We start from the raw sequence: 26,200 nt of genomic DNA on the forward strand, positions 1-26,200 counted from the left end.
AATTGATAATATACCGGTATATGGAGTTGCTATAGCAATTGATAGGCTCATTAACTGATGCACTGTCAGAGCCTTTTCTAGACTACTACCGTAGCCTGGCCATGTACAATCTATCATCACCAGTAAATATGAAGACACATCTATCTACTATGAATGGATACAGTATACTGTACAGTGTATACAAACTGTTTACAGTAGATAGGCTGATATGTAGCCTACATTGTCAACCGGCCTACAACAGTGGGTATATGGAATACCCATTTACTAGTCTAAATTCAGAGATCTCATGACAACAAAGCCTTAATGGCTCTATCAGTAAATACTTTATACCCCTCACACCTGCATTGATCCAGAAATCAAACATTACATGGCAAACACCAGCCTGATGTCATGGTTAGAGAAGTGAGCTCTTAACTGAGCTCGGAAAAAACACATAATCCTTAAGTGGTCGATGACGATGGGTGGGCCGCGCCGCCGTGGACACTTCAAGTGGGCCCTGATCCAGAAAAGTTTGCCGCTGACATACATTTACTTACTGTGGTCAGCCTATAGCGACATAAGTAGTCAAACACAGGCATGTGTTACACACGTTCATAAGGAGAACATCTACAGAAGAAATGGAGAAAATAAGTGTCTTGGAAAGAGTGTAAAAGGTTTTATTGTTTTTTAATTCCAAACAAAAAGTCACCGAATTAACAAAACGGTAATGTTAAAAAATGGAAATTAAAGTTATAATAAAGGGAAGTTACCTACACTTAAAAACCATTTAGCCGTACAACTGAAGAAAACGAGTGCTTAGCATAAAGACCATTCAGAAGTATAGGATCCAGGGTTGGACTCAATTCACTTTCTACTGAACCGAGTCAGCAATAAATCTGAAACACTTTTGACATAAAAAATAGCTCAGTAACCTTTTACTTTAAAATGGCCGTCCTGCAGTGTACCGTATGCATTATGGAATAGTATGGATAAAAGCCTATGTAATGGATTAACAAGTGCACAGTGGCTGCATTTACATGGACACTATTTATTCATTCAGAATGAATTCATTACGAACAGAGATTCATACACAACTGTTTACATGGAACCTGAATAAAAGTTTTCCTCGTTCATTTACATGACCAAAGCATTCATTCAGAATGCTACTACTACTAAGGGCAGACATGTGTCAAATAATGCAATCCAAACTTTCAGGAGTGTTCAGAATAAAGTGTTGATATGGACAAACCCGAATAAAAATTAATTCGGGTCAGACCGGAATGGATTATTCTATTCCAATTAAGGTGCTTACATTATAAGTATTTTTAATGAGCAGTCATTCTGAATACAAGTAGAATATATCTGTCCATGTAAACGCAGCCAATGTTGCAATATTGGTACTCAATATGAAGTGACATGAAATGTGCTCAGAATACACTGCCATTTTCAACAGCGTCATGTAGTTACTACATTGTAGTATGTACACTGGTGAGTACAATACTGAGTACATTACCGTATATGTACTATTTCCATAGGTTAATGTACAGGATAATGCACTGCAATATGGCCCTTGTAATGTAAAAACCTCATCAAAATGTTCTATTGAGTCAATAGAGCAATAGTGGAGATTGAAGGTCCCATCATCATTACGTGAAGGGAGGGCTTAGATTACAGTTATAGAATTGCGGAGACTGAAAGTGCATTGACCCCAAACCACCCTTGGAGTTACAGTACACGCAACTCTTTAAAGATCTATTACTTAATAATAAAAGGTTAAATAAAAACATACTCTGTAAAAACTCAAGACTCTAAATACTTATTATAGAATAATAGCACTGTCAGTAAAACATAAAAATGAGAATTAAGCTGAAAAATAGAGAGGTTCAGAAGGTATAAGAAGGCAGGGATGCTGTGCCCACTGGCGCTCTCTCTCTCTCTGTGTGTGTGTGTGTGTGTGTGTGTGTGTGTGTGTGTGTGTGTGTGTGTGTGTGTGTGTGTGTGTGTGTGTGTGTGTGTGCGCGCGCACGCGCACGCGTGCGTGTGTGGAGGGGTAAGTGAGCATAAGTGCATACAGAATATGCACTCATACGAATGTGTGCACGCACATTCATGTGTGATGTGTGTGTACACAATGCAGTTGTGCCTGGGGGTTTGCAAGGTGTGCTGTATGCATGTACTGTATGTGTAAAGCTGTGAATAATGTATTGTGTGTACTGAGGTGCATACTGTAAGACAGGTTCAAAGGTCATTGTCAACGGAGCGAAATACTTAATTCCTTCACAGCTACACAACAAGGGTCAAAACCAGGATGAGATGATGAGATGCTCTTAGGACAGTGTGTAGCAGAGTGGCTCACAGCCTCAGCATGATAGCCTAAAAAGTCTAATATCTCCCCCAAGTCATAGGGATATCCCTTTGGATTATTGGTTAAGATGTTGGCTTTCCATGCGGGAGACCTGGGTTCGATTCCCTGGTGTTACAATTGGTTCTCAAAAAGTTCAATTTCAAGGACCCCCAGTTTGCTGTGCATTTGGCCACGGAGCCCCATAACTCTTGAGTGTACAAATGGAACCAAATGGATCCGTTCAATTTGTACACTCTCAGAGTTACAGAGCATTTGGTTCCTAAATATGAATAATTTAGCTGGACCCCTGGATGTCCCCGGACCGCACTTTGAGAACAGTGTCTTAGAATAACTGCTATAATGAAACCTGGTAAGGTCAGTTAAGAGAAAGACAACATATGCAAATATTATACCTTCTTAAATTAAACTGCAAGGTCCTGTTGAATGCTTCAAAATGTTTTAGCAATGAGACTAGAGAGAGATATGTTTAAAAGTACAGGTTCTTGGAAAAAGATATCAACCCCTTTCTTCCAGACTGTTACAGTAGTAGTCTAACATCGAGAACTGTTTTCAATTTGAAAAGCTGTGTTGGATTAAATTCAGGAGGAGTGGAACCAAACAGACTTTGTCATACTTACCTGAAGAGGTCTTTGCTTTCTTTTAATAGAAAAGAAAAGGAAAGAGAGAAGTTGAAGAATACAGTCCAACCTGGTGCATGAAATTAGAGAGGAATGGCTGCCGTGTTAATAATGGTCAATGAGCTTGGGGTGAATTTGTTTGTCTTATAAAAACTGGGAATCATAAACCAAAAAATACACATAGAGACTCCAAATTAAATCTCTAGAAATTAATAAAAGAGCTATTATACAATAACGAGTTGCCGGTGCCTATTACAATGCAGGTGCACTTCTGCAATGACTCTACCATTCATTCACTTTATCATAACCATCCTTACCTTCATCATCATCATCATCACCACCACCACCATCATCATTATTATTATCATTATTTGTGTGCAGGAGGAAAATAATAAGCCAAACTATTTTCTTTTAACAAAAGCAAACAAACGAACAATACAAAATAAAACAAAATCAATGGACTTTTCTTATTTACATTGACTACAGGCATTTCATTGCATTACCACAACCCCAATCGACTGACCCGAACCTCTTGTTCCCTCGCAGTGTTCCAACCCACATGGTCAAGCCTCGACGCGCATTCTCTCAGTCTGTATCGGGATTGGCCACGGCGAGTTGGAGGCTTGCTCAGGGTCGAAGGGGAGAGGAGAACTCAAAATGCTCATTTGAGCTGGAGATGCTGTACAGTTCCCTAACGGGACAAGGCTAGACAGCCGGCTGGGGAGGCTCCAGAATTCACACAGCTCTGGGTTGGTTTTACTTTATTCTTTTACATTTTTTAAGCCAGTCCAGTCCCCAGCTCAAACTGTAGCCAGGGCCTAGTTGTGGCCCCGACTAGCCAAGATAGGTCTTTTTTTTTTAGAGGTTGTCTCCAGGCTGGTATTGAGGTTCGGTTGCGGTGAAGTAGTCCTCCAAGAAGGCTTGGAGGTACTCAAAGGTGGGCCTCTCCTCCGCGTCCTTCTTCCAGCACTGCACCATCAGCTCATGCAGCGAGATGGGACAGTCCTGAGGGCAGGGCATCCTGTAGCCACGCTCCACCTGCTCCAGCACCTCACGGTTGTTCATGCCTGATGACACACAGAAACACGCACGCACGCACGGACACACACACACACACACACACACAAAGCACACATGAATGAATACACATAAAGTGAGTATAAGTGAGGGGCCTTAAAACTCAGTCTGACACTTCCTCCTCAGAGAATAAATGTTTCGATTCTGTGGCGAACCTTCAATACATAGGAGCCTTTATTTACCGCTGACTGTCATTTAATTATAAGAAGAAAGTGTAACTGAGAAGTCGCTACACCGTAGCACCGAGGACCCTATATGAAGGCCTCGGGAGATCTGCAGAGACATCTGGTTGTTTGTTAACCTCGTTCACCTTCCCTCGCTCCCTCACACCCCAGCCCACCCAGACCCATCTGGACAAACATGTCCCCCCGGCGTGAGCTCATCAGCTGAGAACACTGAGTTTCACCATACACATCACTCTCTCTCTCTTTCTCTAGTTCTGTGTCTATCTCTCCCTCTGTTTGTCTGTCTGTCTGACTGACCCACTCTTTATCACCCTCTTTCCATCTCTTTTTGAGCGGTGCCTCCGCTCCATTACGCAGCTATGTCCCCCCCCTGTACGTGTCTGTCCCTGTGTCCGAGCACGGAAAGCTGCAACACGGTAACTATCATTTCTCGAAGATTCTTTCCAAAAATATCAAAGTACAGTACAGAGCACAGTACACTACAATACAGTTCATAGCACAGTACAGTACAGTAACTATAACAAAAAAATTATAGTTGCACCGCTCAGTTCACACAGGTGTGATTTTGTTGTCTCACAAACAATCCCTCTCTCTCTCTTTCCATCTCTTTTTGTTTACTCAATCTCTCTCCCTAATGCTCTCTCTCCCTCTCTCTCTGACAAGTTGTCCCCTCAGGCAGTCTTCCAATTAGAGGTTATCTAACACGCTGGCAGGGAGATAGAGGTTACCCATCCGTTAAAAGGCATTTTACCTAACAGCAGGAGCTGTCTGTTGTCATAACAAAACGCTTGAATTTAGTACTAAGCAGTACAGTATAATGTTAAATATAAGAGAGAGGTTTGTCTTCAGAGCACAACACATTACTGCTGATACGGTTCATATAGTTATGCACTTATCCAATCAGTCAGGAAAACAGGCAAACAGCCAGGTTAGTCTTTAAGTCTATGAGACCTACCCATTTTCTATTTATATACACGGATGCATACACGGATACCTGACCAGCCCAGGTTCACAAGGCCAGGTAGGATGTCAAGTCTTTTATACTGTAATTTATATTTATCCTATTTTAATCTAATCTCTCTTAGTCATCTATAGTTTGTATTAACCTTTGTTTAAGGGCATATGTCTATGTAATAAAACATGTATTAATGGACCATTAATACAAGGGCGCTTTCTCCTTAAGTTATCACAAGGCTTTATCAAAGTAAATCCCTCTCCTTATAGAAGGAAAAGAGTGCTATGTTTATGTATCTTTATTTGGATAGTGTAATAAAAATGGAAGGGTCACAAGTTCCAACATATAGGAAAAGCATGGAATATATTTTTACAGCATTGTACTTTTTTTTTAAAACTTTTTGATATATTTTTAACAGTAAATTAATTAATTTTCTTTCCATTTTTATGTTTTTTCTTTTTTTTTAATTACGCAAAGCACTCTTCCCCCTTGTCTGCTTCCTTGAGTTCCTTTTAGCCTATGATTTCTGTTTTTCTTAGCTCTTATTGGGTAAAGCACATTGAGCTGCATTTTTTGTATACAGTAAATATGTTTATTATTATGTTGTTATTATTATGTACTATCACAGTTACTACACCCTGTTTCGCAACAATAACCCTCCTCACCTGGGTAAGGCACCCGGCCCTTGGTGACGAGTTCTGTCAGCAGGATTCCAAACGACCACACGTCTGACTTAATGGTGAACTTCCCATACAGCGCTGCCTCCGGGGCTGTCCACTTGATGGGGAACTTTGCACCTACAGATGGGAGAGGAAGAAAAAGGACACGGTTAAAAGAGACATTTTGTTGGCTTAAAAAAGAAAGGTCATGCTACTGAAACCAATTCCTACAAGCGTATGGTCACACATTAGCTAAATACAGGATAAGAGCTGTCCCGGACCATAAGCACACCAAATCCTCAGCTACACTTATCCACTTAACCCTAACCATCTCTAAGCTAAGTCTGAACACAACCATTTTATATATTCATTTCAAATATAGTTATACACCTGCCATGTTGGAGACCAACACAGGTGTTCCAATTTGTCTGATTGGCGTGGTATTAGTTTTATGCCAATATACAAATTGAGTGCACATTCTGCACTAAAGTCCTTGTGGCGGTGCCGGCCCACGGGAGAGAACTGAAGAGTTGAATCATGAAAAGACAAGAAAGTGGCTGCACACGCCAATAGCCAGAGTGCCACTCTGGCTATTGGCGTGTGCAGCCACTTTTCAAGATTCCCTCTTCAATATACAAATTGAAACATTTGTGTTGGTTAATTTAGGATAAATGGAGAGTCTTCTGCCTGACAGAGACGACAGATCGCTCTCTCTCTCTCTCTCTGGAGCAGGAAATGACTATCTACCTCCCTCTGTGTAAACACAAGCCTCCATAACCGAGAGGAAGAGCTGAAGTGTAATTGACATGCTGGCCGATCATAGGCACTGCAGCGTATTACGTCTGGGGCCAGAGATTTAAAAAAAAATCGGCCAATGGACTTGATTCACGAGCTTGGGCTCGGGGTTTGCGCACGGACGTGACACTATTGCACATGCGAGAGGATGCAAAATGTGTCACACGGAGGCCCCAAAGAGGCCCAGCCCGTCAAACTATTCCAACCCGGAAGAAGGGGTGAAAAGGGAGTATGCGCGCCGCGGGTACAGGCTTTAGTTCCGACATACTATTGACCCGAAACCTCAATCCCTAACCTAACCATAACCGCAAGCGCGGGAGCAGCGCATGTCGGACCATCGCATTTTCGCATCGCATCGTATGTCCCCGCGCCTCGGACCTTTTTTTGTGTTGGAAAAGCGTGCGCACCCCGTATGCTGGGTGGTGAGCAACTCCATGCAAGTGAATGGGAGATAACAGTGAGAATATGTTTGCAACTGAACTGACCTCTGATTGCGGTTTCACTGGCAACCATTTGGCTGGGTGTGCTGTACATTTTGTGCATGTGTGTGTGTGTGTGTGTGTCTGTGCGTGCGTGCGTGCGGTGCACACAGTGTTTGGGGAGGCCTCACCTTGCCGAGCAGTGTACTCATTGTCTTCGATCAGCCTGGCCAGACCAAAGTCTGCGATCTTACACACCAGGTTGTCCCCGACCAGGATGTTAGCCGAACGCAGGTCCCTATGAATGTAGTTCATCCGCTCGATGTACGCCATACCTGCTGCCACCTGGAATGCACACGGTACAATGCTGTAGTAGACCAGTGGTTTAACAGTGGTCCACACGTCCCAAACTCTTCTCCCTTCTGGCTCCAAAACTGTGGAATGCACTTCCCATTGCAGTCAGAACTGCAGCATCACTCCCAATCTTCCGCCGTAGTCTGAAAACCCACCTTTTCAGACTCCATCATGGCCCATAGCACTTACCCCACCCCCTTAGATAGCATTTCTGTAGACTTGGATAGCATTTGATACAGACTTATAGCATGTTATGTAGACAGCACTATAATTGCATTGTATGTAGTCATAGCACGTCGTAGTACATATGTATAGCATAGTAGTATATGTATAGTTTTTATGTATAGTTTCATTATATAGATATTCCACTGTTACTTTCTTAGCTTACGCATGTTTCATGATAAATGCTTTTATGTGATGTATTCCCATGCTTTTTTGTTCTTGCTTAATGTAAGTCGCTCTGGATTAAGAGCGTCTGCTAAATGCCTAAATTGTAAATTGTAAATTTAACATGTACGCCAATTATACCTGAGCAGCCATGTCCACCAGTTTGGGTAGTTTTAAATGTACCTGAGCAGCCATGTCCACCAGGTTGGGTAGTTTTAAATGTACCTGAGCAGCCATGTCCACCAGGTTGGGTAGTTTTAAATGTACCTGAGCAGCCATGTCCACCAGGTTGGGTAGTTTTAAATGTACCTGAGCAGCCATGTCCACCAGGTTGGGTAGTTTTAAACCACGTCCTTCTCCGTCCTTCAAGAACTCCAGGAGGCTTCCTTAAAAAAGAATAAATGAAACGAAACACGCGCATGCACACGCACACGCGCACACACACACACACACACACACACACACACACACACACACACACACACCTAATGTCAGTCCACGTAAAATTATAGCTCTTTGTACAGTTTGAGTATGTATATCCATTTTTCAACAACAGTAAACTACTGCTGACATGTAGCTCCACTTCAGACAGCGACGGTTTGTAATCTTATTATCTTCATCCTCTTATTAAGTAATCAAAAAGCACACAAAACAATCTCATAAACAGTCATTTGATCTTTACATTGTCGTTGACAGACTGCGGTCGTCGTGGCAGACCCACGGTGCAGCGCAGTGCTCACAACACTGCCCACACAAACTCTCATACTGTACAGCATTCCTGGCTCCGAGTTGACACTCTGGCCTAGATGTGGCACGCCAAGAGCATTGCCGTGCACATCATGTTTCCATTCTTGTTTTCCCCTGTGTTTAATATGCATCTACGGCTCTTTATTGTGGTGTTCCCGAATTCCAGTCCTTGTGGGAAGGCTGTTTTTATATGCTTTAATTACTGCCACTTTGGAGAAGAGAGAGAGAGAAAAAAACATCATACCAGAACAGTTTAATGCATCTAAACTCAAAGTGAAATGGAATCAATCCACGGTTGTTTAACCACTTTGTATACTTGTATAAGTTCCTGCATGATCTAACCATACAGTATGTGCACTGCACATTCATTCATATAGTTTTGCTTACATGCTGCGTAAAACAGGTTCCTGTATGGGTTTTTGACTCACTGTAGATGTTCTGTCCTTACTCTCTCTGTCTCTCTCTCTCTCATATACTCTCTCTATATAGGCCATACCATATTGATCTACTGCGATGTGTGTATACAGTATCCCCATATACTGTGAATTGCCTGTTCTGTTCATATTTATCCACGATACAGCCAGGGGAGGGGACAGATTGTTTATGTACACTTATATACATTCATAAACGTATTTACCGGTACATGTATGTACATTTATATTTACTAGAGGTTTGGGCCGCTACATGGCCCTCACACCTACGTTGCATGGCCAAGCCTACTCTACTGATCATACGCCCAAATATGGAGATCCCTAATGACATTTTTTCATATATGCCTTTAATAGCGCCATTTGTAAAACATTTGTTTTATATTACTCCTTCAGATTCTGTCCAAAATTCACGCAAATACAAAAACAGTATCTCTAAAGTCATGTGATCAAGACAAATTTGTCCGATATTTCATATTCCATCCTAATTGGCTAACATTGGCTTCCAAAGTTTGCAGGATTGGTCCGTTCTGAACAAAATGCCTTAATCATGAACGCAGTGTGGGATTTACGTGAGATTTAGCACGTACATTTCCACTAGGTCAAGGAATAAATCCCACTCTTTTCACATTGGCAGGGTGCATGTGTTTGGTCCGACGTACTACCAGACCGACAGGCATTAGAGTAGACCAACACCATACCCAAAACCTTAGCCTAACCCTAACCCTAACCTCACAGGGAAGCCACAGGTTAGTTTTAACCTGCCACGGGTTACTTTTAACCGGTCACACATGTCGGGAGCCACGGGTGAGTTTTAACCCGGTCACGGGTTAGTTGTAAACACTGTCTGAAGCGCTGGTGTTGTCGGACTAATGCCTGTCGTACTGTATGTCTAACCAACGTATACACCTGTGCTCCGAGGAGCACTTTTTCTAGTTTAATAATTTGTTTCTGTTCTGTATCTGTCCTGTGTTTTATACTGCTACGACAACTGAATTTCCCTCACAGAATCCATAAAGGTCTATCTATCTACTGTAGGCTATGTGTATGTGTTGCTACTGCTAGTGTCCGAGTGTTCCCTCATGCGTGAGTATATGTTTGCACATGTTTGTCTATCTTTGCCCATCTACTCGATGGCAGCACAATGTACACATGTACTGTATGTTGTGTGCTATTGTGTTAGCATGTATGCTTATCTAGCTGTTTCCATGTACTCAGTGACGATGTAGAGAGGGGTTTTGCATAACTACATCTCAACTCGTAACAAAAATAAAGTGGCACGTGTATCAGTAGTAGGCCTATACAGTTTGTACAATCCAATCTGTCATAGCTGCTATCTAGTGGACCAACACAAGCCTACAATAGCGACGCAACTCACGCAGGGACTATATGTAAGGACTAAAAATAACCTTGCGTTTTTTGTGTGCGTTTGACTCCCCCACGCAGGGCACAGCAAACGGCCTCTGTCCAGGCCTTGAATAGGCCAGTGGAGTTGTCGTAGGACCCAGGTTGGACCTCCTGTGCGTTCATCTCTGTGCCAAATACTGTACTTGCTGCCCTGCTGGCTGGGCTCCTACCCGGCCTGCACTGTCGGGTTGCATTGTTTTTAGCGATAGAAGTCAGACCTGCGCTTGGCAGTGTGTGTGTGTGTGTGTGTGTGTAGGTGTTCATCTACCTTGGCCCATGTACTCAGTGACAATGTAGATGGGTTCCTCTGACACGACAGCGTACAGCTGCACCAACTTGTCGTGGCGGAGCTTCTTCATGATCTGAGCTTCTTCCAGAAAGGACTCGGGCGACATGGTGCCCGGCTTCAGAGTTTTAACCGCCACCTTTGTGGTGCCATTCCACGTTCCTACCCCACACACACACGCACACGCACGCACGCACACACACACACGCACACACGCACACACGCACACACACACACACACACACACACACACACACACACACACACACACACACACACACACAGTAGCATCAGTGACACAAGCCACCACTCCATTCTGTATTAAGATCACATCATTTCAGAGCAAAATGACAAGGGTATTGTAATCACAATTCGCCAAATAAAAGGCAAAAGTCTTGCTTTGAAATGATAGTGAGACAGACGGGATCAACCACAGGGATGACGGCAGACTAGTCGTCTTGCCTTTAATTCACTTCTAGGAGGGCTTCAGGAGGGCTGTCCCAACGGATAATTAAATGGGCCTTGATTTAAAAAAACACACACTCACAGCAGGAGGGAGAGAGGGAGATCCGCAGGGCTTTGAAAAGCCCTCCATATACCAACATGGGAGCAGATAATCCATTGTAGGATGATTATTAAAAGCAATAGTACTCATAAGCTCCTCAGTGGTCGGGCGCCAGTTAAGCCTGATTTATACTCGGGTTGCGCGCCTGAAATTGCCAATCTACAAGCGTCCAATGCATCGCAAAGCGTCACATTACAATGTCTTTAAGCTTGTAGATCAGCTATTTTCGGCAGGGGACACAAGTGCGCGGTCAAGTTTAAACGAAGCCTTACTGTAACACATCAGGGCTGCGCCGATTGTGTCTATTGTGTCAGTGCAGGCGTGCTTAATACACAAGTCACTGTAATCACACTGGCACTGTGGTACAGTAGCACTTAACGTAGCCATCTATAATCCATAAGCGGTGACATAAAGGCAAGACACACTCCACCGTCGGTTGACATATCGGCTAACGGAGGCGTGTTTCAATGTGTGGGCGATGACAAGTGGGTGGATGACTGTGTGGGTGGGAGTGGGAGTTTTACCGTATTGTGTTTTTTACATTTTATCATCATGGTTAAAAGATAATAAGTTAATAACATAAGTTTTAATTCATGAGGAAGTATATTCATTTTTTTTATTGGATGATGTACGATGATAAGAGCGCCCCTCACTTCACACGGGTGTGATTTCTTTTAGGATATTTCCATTGGAAAAAATATAGTCTTATATTCAGGCCAATAGGGTAATTTAAAATGGCACTCGTGAATCAATTCATTGGCACAGCTGTGTGGCCATTTTGGGTTTCTGGACATAAGTATGGTGTGTGGACTCTACTGCTATGGGATGCAACCCCCATGCTGGGCTGTGTGAGGTAATAAGATCCCATAGGACAGGGTGCCACATGGGGGAGGGGGGGGGGGGGTATCTCTGGTCCAGCAGTAATGACACGAATCAGCAGAAATGAGCCTCGTTTGAAATGCTGTCTCTGAACGTCGGGTGCGGGGCATGCCAGGGATTTTAATTAACCTTTACAGGTGTGAAACTCTGAGAGTGTATGAATGGGTACGAATGGAAGCATCCGGACCCACGGGTCGTACACCCTCAGAGTGAAATGAACACTTTCTTTTGTTTTTTAGTTTTGGGCTTTTCTGATAGAGGGAGAGAGAGAAGGGGAGAGACATGCAGCAAAGGTCGTCATGAACGGGACTCGAACACGCGACACGCTGTCAGGCCAGAGTCTATATGTGGCATGTGCCTGGAACACTTGGCCAGCGTGCACCCAACACTTTCTTTGGTGTTGTATGTCACTAGGGGTCCGTGGCTTAATGCATATCAAAGCGGGGGTTCCTTGAAATGAAAAGGGTTGAGAATCACTGGTTTAATATAATTCATGAAATATAAATATGACTGGGAGGCACATTCATTAGAGACAGACAGTAGGACGGTTGGGAGGGGACACAGTATTAAGGGAGTCACAGGAGGAGGGAAAGCTCTGCTGGCAGCAAGCTTTACGTGAGGTTCTATTGACAAGTAATGGAACGGGTTTAAAGTGTGCGTTATTAACAGATTAAACTTTACAAAATAAGAATCCAGCATATCAAATGGAACCCAGGGCAGAAATAATGATAATGTATGCTTCCATCCATCGTCAATTAGAGGAAACCAAAAACAGGGGAAGTGTTGTTTTGTTTTTGTTATTGTTTTAAAGTTGAAGTACTTGAAATTGTTCTACAACAGGGTACCTTACAGGGCCTTACCTGTGGAGAAATATAAGTCATGTTTACCTGGGGGGAAAATATAATTCATGTTTTTTCATCAGCAAACAAACTGTTTTTTTCTCCATTGTCAGTATAAACAAATGCAGGGGGTTAATAAGGACTTAACAGGGTAAACATAGCATACATTTTCCAGGATAGTGTCATCAAAAGCAGTTAAATGGCATCCAGATTGCGGGCTTATCATTATTGACAAAACCCGAGGACCAAGAATGTCCCAAAGAAATTCTGAAAATAAAGCCAAATTCAAAAATAGCGAGGATAGCAGATCTACAAGCTCACAACGTATGACACCGCGACACGTTTCTGAGCTTGTAGATCAGCTACTTTCACCATTAGTCGTATGTAGTAGGCTAAGGGGTTTAAGTGGTTAGGAGAGTTCAAAAAGTGGTGCGTTTCCTTACCATACCACACATCAGCAAAACATCCAGCCCCCAGCTTTATTTCCAGCTCTAGGGAGTCTCTGGTGATCTCCCAGGCATCGTGAGTCAGGCCCACAGTGTCAGGGGTGTAGTTGACACACACGCCGGTTAAATTAAAGCACAAACCATCTGCACTCTCTACAGAGAGGGAGGGGAGGGGAGGGAACACAAAGGGTTAACTACCAGGGAGTGGACCATGCAATAGAGGGAGGTGGAAGGCAGCCATGAATGAACACACGAGAGCAGAGTCTCCTGACTCCCAACATCTCGAACAAAGTGTTTTCCACATGTTTTGGGGAGGGGCTTACAAAGCCGAGTAAGTACAGTACGTGATTGGAAGCGTCCTGAAATGGCACTTCTCTGTTTCTCGTACCCTTGCTTGATATCGTATTCCATCAAAACCTAAAATCCAGAGTGTGCCTGGAAGAGAAATGTCGCACTCTGGATTTTGCTGCGTAGTTTTACAATAAGAATTCATGAGAGGTCTTTTAAGATGCTTTGCTTTCATCTCCCTCTCCCCATTTGGCCAGATCACATATTTTGTGTATTATGTTCTGATAATGTTCGAATGGTTTTTAGTCAGGTGTCTCTGCCAGCGGGTCAGTGTGGTGCCTTCCACGCACCCTCCAGGACCGGCGATTGGATCCGTACCCATCCAGACCTCCCCAAACTGCCCGTTCCCCAGACGCTTGATGAGCTGCAGCGACTCCCGTGGGATCTCCCAAACATCTTTGGTTTTGACAGACAGGTCGGTGAGGCGGGGCATCCCCTTGTGGCAAGGCACCACCAAGCGACAGCAGAGCCCAGCGGCTCGGTCTGCACGCGCCGCACAGCCGAGAGCCACACACACACACACACACACACACACACGCGCACGCACGCACACACACACACACACACGCAGTATAAAGAGATGTAAAGTACATAGTGAGAACTGAGTTGGCAACACATCTTGGAGGGAAAAAAAGAGTAAAGTAGCAGGAAAGTTGAAAAGCATCAGTGAGCCTATAGCCTTGCATAGCTAGACGATCAGAGTTATCCATCTACCGATACGTGAAGTCTAAATTCAGTATAGGGGCTAGAACAGCAAGCGAGAACGGACAAAACCATTTACCCATTTTGTCCGTTTACTGTTTTGAAAACAAATCATGTCACCGTCCCAATAGGAAGGACAACCCTAAAGTCTTTGTATTGCTTTTGCAATGTAGTTATTTTTTTTTAAATCTATGAGTAGTTTCTCAGTACTTGGTTCTAGCCATTGCATTGAATTTAGATGTCACCAGATCTATTGGTATAGGCAGAGATCTCCAACCGTCTGACTAGGTAAGTCTACGGTAAGCCTATTGGTGCAGGCGACATGGCTTTACAGGACACGTAAATACATATTATTCAACTATAGGATATTTCATTCCTTTCTTCCTGGTCTGGAGTGAAGACAGGTTACAACATGTTGCTGTTAGGTGGAAACCTTGTATGTCCGAAACCTTTCCTTTTTTATTATTACATAAAATAAATAAATAAACATTTTCAATTAGTGAAAATAGCCAATCTACAAGCTCTGCATTAATTTACGAAAAAACGTAAAACATAATTTAACCTTCAAAAGCTCAAGGTATTCCTTTCATGTTAATATTTATCAATTTTTTTCTTTCTTTTTTTTTTACAGTTTGAAATCTAGGCGATTGCATCTGTTTGTGGTACGGGTGGTGGGGTGGAGAGAGGATAAATCGTATCCTGCTGACTAAATACAGGGAAAACCTTGGCTCAAATTACTCATGAGCAATGGAAGCTTTAGAGCCAGTTCTGTACGAGGACTATCAGGAGATGACGTCATGGCTCGCTTTGGCTAATTGGACGTACAGTATGACTCCCATACAGTTACGATAATGGCAGCACTGTAATTGCTAAGAGGACGGTTGGGCTGTCGATCAGTCCACACGCGGAGAAGTATGTATACAATGCGCTGTGTGATGTATTTGCGGCTTGTTTAGGCTCACGAGAGGCCTCTAGCTTGAGCCTGAGCGGACATTCTAATTTTTTGATGGCGAGCTGAGCATCATCCATTTCCTCTCTAGGTCACTGATGACATGAAATTGAAGCCTTGCTTCCTTCGCCATCAGAGGACGTGGTCGTGTTTGGCCATTATTGAGTATGCTGGACGGCATGTTTCCATTACCGCATCGTTGCTGTCGGACAGACACCTCGTATCTCCACATTTCAACGTTTGTATAATTTTCGTAAATTAATGCCCGTACTAGTTCATCGTACTGTTCTACAATTGTCGCACAGGGGACAGTTGGGGGGACAGGGGATTTAAAAAAAAGGGGGAAAAGTACAATGTAAAAAGTGTCACATAAAAGTAGTGAAAATAGCAGATCTGCTATTTTGTACTATTTTATATATTTTTTGTAATAGTAATAAAATAAAAAAAGAACGCTTTTGGAGATACAAGGTTTCCACCCAACAGCGTCCCCATTATCCACCCCCCCCCCCTCCATCTTCAGTGATAAGGCCCTGGGGTGTGTTTGTGCAGGGCAGTAAAGCAGAGATAAAGGCCCACGTCCGTCTCACCCCTGGGAGTGCTCAGCCGGTACCTCTGCCATCAACAACACCCCCACGCGCACCTCGTCGCTGTCGGCCGGAAAACACGGATGTCCAACAGTTCTCCTTAACCACTTAAACCCTCTAGTGAAACGGACTCAGAAGACCGTCTTTTTTCCACCACATTTGGTGGAAGAGCTACAAGCTCAAAATGTGCCAGACCTCCCTAAAATGTGTCAGACCTCCCTAAAATGTGTCAGACCTCCCTCCCTCTCTCTCTCTCTCTCTCTCTCTCATATAAGAAAAAAACATAAAAAGATAAAAAGTAATATGGAGATACAAGGTTTATGTGATCCTGCAGCTACACAGCTGCTGTGCTGGGGCATCGATACGGCCCTCTGTATCACTTACTGCTGCTGGGCTGTCATAAAGCATGTCGATAATGCTGGACCGCAGCCACGCAAACAAGACGACAAAACAATCATGGTTTGGTGCATAAAGGTGTGGCGGGCGGCGTCGTAAAATGATGGATTCTGACGTCTGAGGCTCACTATGCTCGGTCGATCGTCAAAAGATGGATCGTTTATCAGTTCGCCTTCTCTCAAGGTCAGATATATGCAGCGGCGGAAAAGGCATATAGTGCTGCCGTCGGGAGGAAACCTTGAATCTCCTATCCTACATACTGTATACATGAGGGAACATTGAATCTCCTATCCTACATACTGTATACATGAGGGAACATTGAATGTCCTATCCTACATACTGTATACATGAGGAAACCTTGAATCTCCTATCCTACATACTGTATACATGAGGGAACCTTGAATCTCCTATCCTACATACTGTATACATGAGGGAACATTGAATGTCCTATCCTACATACTGTATACATGAGGAAACCTTGAATCTCCTATCCTACATACTGTATACATGAGGAAACCTTGAATGTCCTATCCGACATACTGTATACATGAGGGAACATTGAATCTCCTATCCTACATACTGTATACATGAGGAAACCTTGAATCTCCTATCCGACATACTGTATACATGAGGGAACATTGAATCTCCTATCCTACATACTGTATACATGAGGAAACCTTGAATCTCCTATCCTACATACTGTATACATGAGGAAACATTGAATCTCCTATCCTACATACTGTATACATGAGGAAACCTTGAATCTCCTATCCTACATACTGTATACATGAGGAAACCTTGAATCTCCTATCCGACATACTGTATACATGAGGAAACCTCTGTCCTGCATGGTCCCACACCGGAGATTGGGAGTTCGGGCTGTGCGCATCTGTATTCATCAAAGCCCCGCTGGCTACACTTGGCACGCACGCACACGCGCGCATTTACGTGCGATCTCACCACGTACATTATTTAAAGTATTTTCAAGTTGAGAAATATCGCGAGCCAGCTGCGGAGATAAACCTATTTTCATAGTAGGGCATTAATTCACGGAAATATACATAAATAGGTGAAATATGGAGGATTTTTCTGCCCGACAGCAACGATAAGAAGTTGATCTTGAGCTGCGTCGCTGGTAAGTTGGAAATTCAGCGAGAAGAGCGAGAGGTGATAAAGGGGCCTGCTGCGGAGTCAAGGTCATTGGTGAAGCGGTTGACTTTTGTAACGTTATCTGGATGGGCAGTAAAGACTGCTGGGATGAGATGGGTTAATGTAGCGTGACATAAACACATATGGGGGGGGCTACTTAGAGTCAATGTCAGCACGCTTAAACATACGTTAATGTGCCTATTAGAGCATGACAGGGAAAGTAGCAGTCTTCTTCACCATAGTGATAAGCGTGTTAGAGAGATGAAAGGAACACAACCACCGCCACACTCCTGAAAACAAGTAATAAGGACACATGGAGGAGCCGTCTTCACGCCTAAATCATCTTTCTCTGGGTGAGACGGACAGGGAAGCAGATAGAGAGAGAGTGAGGAGGAGGGAAGGAGAGAGAGAGAGAGAGAGTGAGAGAGAGAGAGAGAGAGAGAGAGATAGAGAGTAGGAGGGAGTCACTGAAACAGCGAGACAGAATAACAATGAGATCAGGTCAGGTCAAGACACCAAGGTGTTTTGTCTGAGGAAGAGAGAGAGAGAGAGAGAGAGAGAGAGAGAGAGAGAGAGAGAGATATTGAGGGAAAGGGATGATGCTAGAGAATCATTGTGAAATTAATGAAAGAAAAAGAGGTGATATGAGGACAGAAAAAGAAAAGTGAGAGAGAGAGGGGAAGTAATGAGGCTTTTAGTTAGAAAAGAAGAGAAGAGCGGAATTAACAGGGTGAGAACAAATGAGGACACAGAGCGCTGGCTCATCTGGTGGATATCGACACGGTCGAGCAGAAACCTTGTATCTCCATATATTATAGCCTTTTTTGTTTCGTTTTCTCCCCGTAAATTAACGTTGCACAAGTGTATCGCACAAAAGTAGTGAAAATAGCAAATCTAAGCGGCTATTTTTGAGCATTTATGAAAGTCAAAGTGAAAATGGCAAAGTGTGTTTGAGGGTTTTCCTTAATATGGAACCAATGAAAAGTAGACGAAGCTACACTGGATCCATTGCAACACTGAAAAGTAACGGTGTTGGAAATATAAGGTTTCCACCCGACAGCGACGACATGCCAGTCTGGAGTCAGCGTGTCACTGTCATCATCATCATCATCATCATCATCATTGTCTCCTGCGAACAAGGCATGCGCTCCCCCCCCCCCCCCCCTCTCTCTCTCTCTCTCTCTCTACCACACAGAACAGAACGCTCACTACTCCCAGGAAGAGCTCACACTCACCCAATGTCTGTGTCTCTCTCGCTGTATCTCTCTCCTGACGAATGCGAAGGGAAATAAAAGCCTGCATACCGAGGCTATCTCTCTCCTGACACATAAGTGTTGCTGTCGTGTGGAAACCATGTCCAAAACCATTTCTTTTTTATTATTATTTTTAAATTGGTGAAAATAGCCGAAGTGATGCGATGCGTTGTGAGCCTCTAGATCTGCTATTTGAGTATATTTCCCATTTTTACTCCACTACAATTATTTGAGAACTTTAGTTAGGCTACTAGCAGTGGTGTACTGTAAAGTAAGTATGTACGTCATGTACTTAAGTACAGTATAGTTTTACTTAAGTAAAACATGCGAGTACTCCACCACTGGCTACTAATTATACTTTGAAGATTTTGATTATTATTATGAAACATATATTAACCACTTCAGCCCTAAATACATTTCAGACATTTGAAAATAGACGATAGCCCAGGCCGTAGCGTAACGGTCTGGGCACCGGACTGGTGATCCAGTCGCGGTGTGCCGCGGGTTCGACTCCCGGACCCGACACGGCCTTTACCGCATGTCATCCCCCCATCTCTCTCCCGTTTCCTGTCAGCCTACTTTCTATCCCTTAAAAAATCAATAAAGGCGTAAGCCACAAAAAAATATCTTAAAAAAAAAAAGAAAATAGACGATCGGCTATTCTCAAAAGATATTTATAAAAACTTGATATTTATAAAAACTTTGATACCACTACGTTTGTACTTTTAGTCAAGTAAAATTTGGCACTTTGACTTGTAACAAGAGTATTTATACATTGCAGTATTGCAAAACTTTTACTTAAGTACTTTTCCCACCACTGCACACTAACATCTAGGTTGAAATATGCCCCGACAGCAACAACATTATCTACCACTGTCCCTTGAGAGACTGCTGCTGCAGGACAGGTCTGTCTGGAACTCGGGCTGAAACTATCGATTGTTTTCTTGGCGATTCATTTATCGATGAATTGAATAATTGCGAAGCATGTTTTTTTTTGCAAAGAGATTTGGTTTACAGTAAGAGGGGGAAAAGGAGGGTGTCTGCCAAGTACATACTGTAGAGACAACTGGGGTATACTAGGGTTTTTGCTTTCCGTTTTGACCGTGCTGGTCTTTGCTCATGACGAGGGCCACATTCTATCGCTGCATATGAACGGCCATTCCCAAATGCAATTATGCGCGGTAACAATGTCTGCTTAATGCATTTCTGGATCAATCCAAGGTAATGGACACCAGGGTGAAGAGAAGACTTGGAAGCTTTTAAATGGCTGCAGTGTTAAATGTTCCGTCTCCTCTAAAATAAGGCTCACTATGGCTACGCCTGGATCTTTTAGACGACAGTCTGTGAGAGAATTATGAGATGTAAGTGCACAGTGTTATTTGACTGAAATGAGTCTAAAAGCCAAGAGGGTCACAGCAGAAAGGGCATCTATGGCAGTGGCTCCCAAACGTGTCGAGGCAACCTTGGGAGTTTTGTAACTATCACACATTATAATTGCAATATATAAAGTTAGGAATTATCTGTAATGTATTATATCAGTAGGCCAAAGGCCACTGTGTGTGCACTCATTTCCAAATACTGATGCAAATTCTATACCCCAAAACATTTATTTTAACCACTTGTTTTTTTTAGATGTATTTTCACAAACTTTCGGCAATCTACAAGCTCACAACCTGTCGCATTGCGGAAGTATGAAATAGCCTGGCATTAGATCATAAGAGAGATAACAGGTATTAAAGAGGCTATTTAGCATGAATAAGGGTGCCTTTTCCCACCCATCTGACCACATACAGTGTAGTTAACGTGGCCGCCATTTCATGCCATGTTTATTTTAATTGTCAATTAAGGCTGGAGGGAGGTATAATTAATCCCAGGGTCCTGAATTGCTACACTAGTGGCAGTTTAAAGTCTCTCTCTCTTTCTGTCTTTCTCTCACTTCTCACCCGCTTTCTCCAATGTATGTTCTCCAACAGTCAGCTAGTGTCACTGGGCAAGATCAACAGGTTGACATTTCCTACCCGAGTAGTGCTGCACCAGTTGCTGCAGCGTGTCGAACTGAGCCCTGGTGGTGATGTAGTAGCCCCCGCTGTCCAGCTTGCGGATCTTATAATGCTTGACGTGGTCTCCCTTCACGTCGTCCCAGTCCCGTATGGACAGGGAGAAGGCACCTGCATCACACAGACACGCTGGAGTCATGCATTAGGCAATAGGCAATATGAAGTCACAGTTGTGGCTGGCAGGTGCGTAGCGTCTGTGGCGTGTTTGATAGATTTTCCCATATATCCCATTCTGACCTGAGATCAGATTCATACGAGGTTTCCGCCGGACAAACACTGGGTCTGATGAACCCATTCTGACCTGAGATCAGATTCTAAAAAATGTCAGTCGCAATTCGATTTTTCGAAAAATAGCAGACCTACAAGCTCGTATCGCGCCACTCGGTGGCGCGATATGAGCTTGTAGATCTGCTATTTTTCAATAGCTAAAGCATAACATGATGCCGACACCAAAATGGGTGCCCGGTCAGAATGGGATATGGACTGGACATGCCCGGCATCGGCAACATCCCCATTTCTGCTTGTACATTATGTATCGTACACATTATATTTGTTACACACTCAGCAGGTGGATATATACTGTAGGTGTGTCTGGTGGTTTTACCCTTGGTAGTTTCGCTCTCCCGGATGAGATAGGTGCCACGAGGGTTCCCAGTGGACAGCAGTTGCCGCTCGGCATCCTTACGACCCAGCTTTCCAAAGTACCAGCTGCAATCACGAGAGACAGCGCGTTATGAGGATGCTCTTACCCAGCGAATGAGAATGGGAATTTCAGAAGATATTACATTATGTGACTTTTGAAGGACACGTTTGCCCGGAAGCCAAGTTAAGTCCTATGATGTGATTTGTGAATTATACAAGAATAAACTAAATTCTTGCATATTACATTTGGCTGAGAAAATGACTCTATATGAGTTCTCCATCAGTTTGTTCATGTGGAACCACACAGATGTTAGTAATTACAGAAAAATGACTAAAGGAGAGTGTGACATATGCTGTTGGAATCTGTAGCAGCTTTGCACACAGCAGGACCAGTCAAAGACTTGTGACTCCAATTACACTACTAAATATAAAAATAGAAGAAACCCATGGCAATTTGAACGTTTGTTTGATTTTGGGTTCTTGTAGCCCTACTTTTTGAAAAAGTAACAGGGATTGTGACACAAATGATGTTAACCTGAACTTTTAGCCTCAGACCATAAAACCTGGGCTCAAAATAATGTAACCCTTTAATATGAATATCTATACCTGTGGTTACTTTATTTAAAGCAGTGTTTGTCAAATCCTTATGATTTCGGGAGGCAACCGGAGCATCAAGCAGGTTTCTCTTGGTCTGACATTCATGAAAAGCTGGCATTTCAAGGTTCCTGCAGTCCTGCAGACTGTAATTAGTCAAACATCGCCCATATATATGACGTCACCCTGTGAACAGGTTTCCTCTGGTGCCACAGTAGATCTGTGTTAATGAGCACGGCACCAGAACGTTTTCCCTCTCTCTCTCATTAACCTCTCTCTCTCTCTCTCTCTAGCTCTCGTTCATTCTGTTTAGTTTCACTCGGTTTCAGAAGGCTTATAATGAGCCCTCGACTTCACAACACAACCATAAGATCATTATTCAGAGTCACAATATGATGGGTGGAGTGTATGAAGCACTTCTCTCTCTCACACACACACACACACACACACATACAGTACACACAGAGAGAGAGAGAGAGAGAGAGAGAGAGAGAGAGAAATCTCGGTCACACTGACCTGACATTTCAAATGCTAAATGCGACTCTTTATGAAGTCTCACGTGTCATTTTAGCTAGCTTGTGAAATGGTCTGGCAGATACATTGTCAATCAGGGTATGATTTCCTTCCTTCCCTGCATTACGTACATACATTACGGTATCAACGGAGAGAAGTGTGTGTTTGACAAGACTGCGTCCTTTTCGGAGCATGTGCGAGAAGAAGTTACAGGCTGTGCGATGTATACCCCCCCCCCCCACACACACACACACACACACACACACACACACATAAACACACTCACTCCTCAGCCTGGATGGAGTCCACTGGAGCCACATAATTACTGGGAATGTAGCCGTTTCCACCGGTGGTGAGTGAGCGAGCGTCCCACCAGTCACCTTCACTAAAAGAGAGGGAGCGAGAAAGAGAGAGAGAGAGTTTGAATTAAACATTTTCTTTATTAAAACCATTTCATGCTCAAAAGAAAAACAGAACACTGCATAAAGTGGTAACAATCGATGAATCGATGTGTGCTGACATTCACAAAAGCAGCCATGGATCATTGGCTACTAACAATCGGAACCTTAGTGTCTATGGCTGAGCACGGAATGTGATGTATGATGATGTTTAACAGGATGTATGATGATGAGAGTGCCCCTCACTGCACACGGGTGTGATTTATCTTTTCACAGAATCAAAGGTTTTATGGTCATGATTCACCAGGATCCGGCTTGATTATAGGCTTAAAATAATTGATTTTGGAAATCTCTATGGGAAAAATGCATTGGCTTTTTTCGAGTGGAACCACAAAATGGCTGCCACTGCTATGCCCTATAAGGGACACGTCTTTTAGTTTCCAAATAAGGGACGATTCCATATTTCCATTAGGGAAGGTTTGGCAACCCATGCTGAGAGCTATAACACAAATGTCGGGGGGGGGTTGTCTAATGTCTACCCTTGAGGCCGTGCATGCTAAAAATGAACTGTATGTACATGCACTCAAAGGACTGTCGGGTGAAATGCATAAAGCATCTGTGAAATGCTATACATATATACATGACGCACACAGAGAAAGAAATCCATAATTCATGTGATCGAAACACTGCATGCTTTCTGCAAGCTCTTGTAGCTTTGGGCGGCGTTTGGCCGTTCAAACCAGGGGGGCAGTCAGCCAGATATTTCGTGAAGCCTCATTTGAAATCGGTAGTTCATATAATGGCCTGTTGTGGCGCTGGACCGGACCCAAAAAGCCCCATAGCTCCATAGAGGCCCATGTATTTTGGCCCAACTTCACCTAGACTGTATTACCTTAATAAACATGGTCATGAATACTTTCTTCTTCCAGTCACTAGTTTAAAGTCTCATTTCTAATGTCATAATATTCTTTTGGGAAAATTATGGTCCCATTAATTAAAAAAATGACCATAAAGAAAAAAAAACATCGCGTATGTTCTGAGGGGCGTGGCTACCATTACAGTCTATGATCGGGATTCCCCTCCCACTCGAGTCAAAATAAAAACCAACGGAGAAGAAGGGGGGAAGTCCCGCCTCGTTGTCTGGGCAGCCAATGACCAGCTGGTATACAAAACGGAGCCAGCCAATGGCCAGCTGGTACCAAAGATGGCGACTTACATCAGGAATTAGCATATTATTACAGGCTTCATTTTACGTTCATGTTAGACCCGGGGAACGCTTTGTCCATATTTTTTACAGTCTATGGTTCAAACTGATCAGGAAGTGAAAAGAACAACATGGCATCTGTGGTAGAGCATTCTCCAAATGGGATAATAGCAGTCATGAGGAAACAATGAGGAGTTGTATTTTTTTTTAAGCCTCGTCTGGCAGACTAAAAACAGAAGTGTAGAATTCCAGATCTGTTAAACCACATGCTTCATTGACCACGGCCCTCTATTACTACTATCCTTTTTTCGGTTTATACCAAATCTCATTGGGGAAAATTGCCGATCTACAAGCTCACAACACATTGCAAAATCTTCTAGAAACGTTCGCCTATTATGACATGCCCAGAATAGAGAAAGCTATGGTTGGTGTCTTGCTGTTTCTGGCCCCTGCACTGTGTTATGCTTCTCCATTGGCTTGCTTTGTGATAATATGTCCATGGCTTGTTGTGGAATGTTAGAGACACCTCCCTTTCGTTTTGACTCCAACGGTCACTCCCCTGTTGCCAAGTTCAGTACTGTTGCTTGTAATGTAACTTTAACACGGTCAAGTACAGTGCTCATTATGAGTCAGTGTGGATGAGAGCATCCACTAAATACTGAGGAAAAGCTCACAGAGAAAGAGGAGGGGGAGTGCTCTGAGTAACCTTTCAGCCCGGACGCCCACGCAGTCATTACTGTCCTCCCTCCATCCCTTCATCTCTCGTTAACTATAGCTATAATCAGTTCCTATTGGCTCGCTCGTCCCTCCCCCCCTCCCTCCCTCTGCGTCTTTCATCTGCACAAGCTGGTCATCTTCCCATCCCTTGGCTTTTCTCACGTGACATCTTTCCATTGCTTTCGGGTACTCTATCCCAGTGTTTTCCCCAAACTTTTCAGGTCGAGAACCAAACTAGTGTTTTTGTTTTTAATTCATGATTCTTTTTTTTTTTTTTTGCTTTTTGGGAATGTATTTTCAAAATTACTTTGAAATAATAACGAAAAACGAAATGTAGGAAACAAAACATATAATGTTTGAGAACCAGTTCTCTATCCCATTCTTATCTCAACCATTTGAACGCCAGCATCCATATGCTGGGGGGCCAAAAATAGGCGATCTACAAGCTCACAATGCGTCTCAACGCGGTGCATTGTGAGCTTGCTATTTTTCTGAACATGGTCCTTTGCTGTCTGACGCTACAATACTCAGAATTAACTGCAAAGCCTTGCTTCTTATCTTAGCAGTTATCCGGCTGTTTATAGTTTTTGATGTCCATCCATACGGACAATCTGGTGGTGTTTTAAACTGTCATGGCAATACAGAGAGAGCGTTGACGAGCTTATAGGGACAAGTACTGTCCATAACTCTTACCGATACCGGAGACACAGAGAAACGAGTTTTCCTTTCATTATTCAGCCTGTTAGCCATGTATGAAAGCCAGAGTCCTAATTAGTTGAATTAGTTTTAGGGATACTCATTACTCATATCTGAAGAGTTTGATGCCATCCATGTGGAATCACTAAATCCTTCTATACTACCATCTCACGCTGCTGTAAACGAACCTCACTACCATCTCATGCTGCTGTAAACGAACCTCACTACCATCTCATGCTGCTGTAAACGAACCTCACTACCATCTCACGCTGCTGTAAACGAACCTCACTACCATCTCATGCTGCTGTAAACGAACCTCACTACCATCTCATGCTGCTGTAAACGAACCTCACTACCATCTCACGCTGCTGTAAACGAACGAACCTCACTACCATCTCATGCTGCTGTAAACGAACTCACTACCATCTCACGCTGCTGTAAACGAACCTCACATCCTTCTATACTACCATCTCACACCGCTGTAAACGAACGAACCTCACTACCATCTCATGCTGCTGTAAACGAACCTCACTACCATCTCATGCTGCTGTAAACGAACCTCACTACCATCTCATGCTGCTGTAAACGAACCTCACTACCATCTCATGC

At 43.3% G+C, this 26,200-nt stretch overlaps 1 protein-coding gene across 3 annotated transcripts in view; it reads right to left on the bottom strand.

Moving 5' to 3' along the window:
- Positions 1 to 633: 633 nt before the first annotated feature.
- fynb (FYN proto-oncogene, Src family tyrosine kinase b) overlaps positions 634 to 26,200 on the bottom strand; it is a 95,622-nt gene continuing 70,055 nt past the window's right edge. The window contains exons 4-12 of one of the 3 annotated variants that reach the window (XM_083790156.1): positions 22,863 to 22,961; positions 21,432 to 21,535; positions 20,789 to 20,938; positions 13,387 to 13,542; positions 10,643 to 10,822; positions 8,102 to 8,178; positions 7,243 to 7,396; positions 5,844 to 5,975; positions 634 to 4,028 (exon numbers count right to left, since the gene is read on the bottom strand). In XM_083790156.1, the coding sequence (XP_083646282.1) occupies positions 3,820 to 4,028; positions 5,844 to 5,975; positions 7,243 to 7,396; positions 8,102 to 8,178; positions 10,643 to 10,822; positions 13,387 to 13,542; positions 20,789 to 20,938; positions 21,432 to 21,535; positions 22,863 to 22,961 (1,261 nt within the window). In that variant the 3' untranslated portion in view covers positions 634 to 3,819. Of the gene's footprint in view, positions 4,029 to 5,843; positions 5,976 to 7,242; positions 7,397 to 8,101; positions 8,179 to 10,642; positions 10,823 to 13,386; positions 13,543 to 14,055; positions 14,221 to 20,788; positions 20,939 to 21,431; positions 21,536 to 22,862; positions 22,962 to 26,200 lie in introns of all 3 variants that reach the window. The other 2 variants (XM_083790155.1, XM_083790157.1) reach the window with 2 other exon arrangements.

Source organism: Protomyctophum parallelum (genome assembly GCF_964188405.1).
Source record: "Protomyctophum parallelum genome assembly, chromosome: 19".
Taxonomy (NCBI): domain Eukaryota; kingdom Metazoa; phylum Chordata; class Actinopteri; order Myctophiformes; family Myctophidae; genus Protomyctophum; species Protomyctophum parallelum.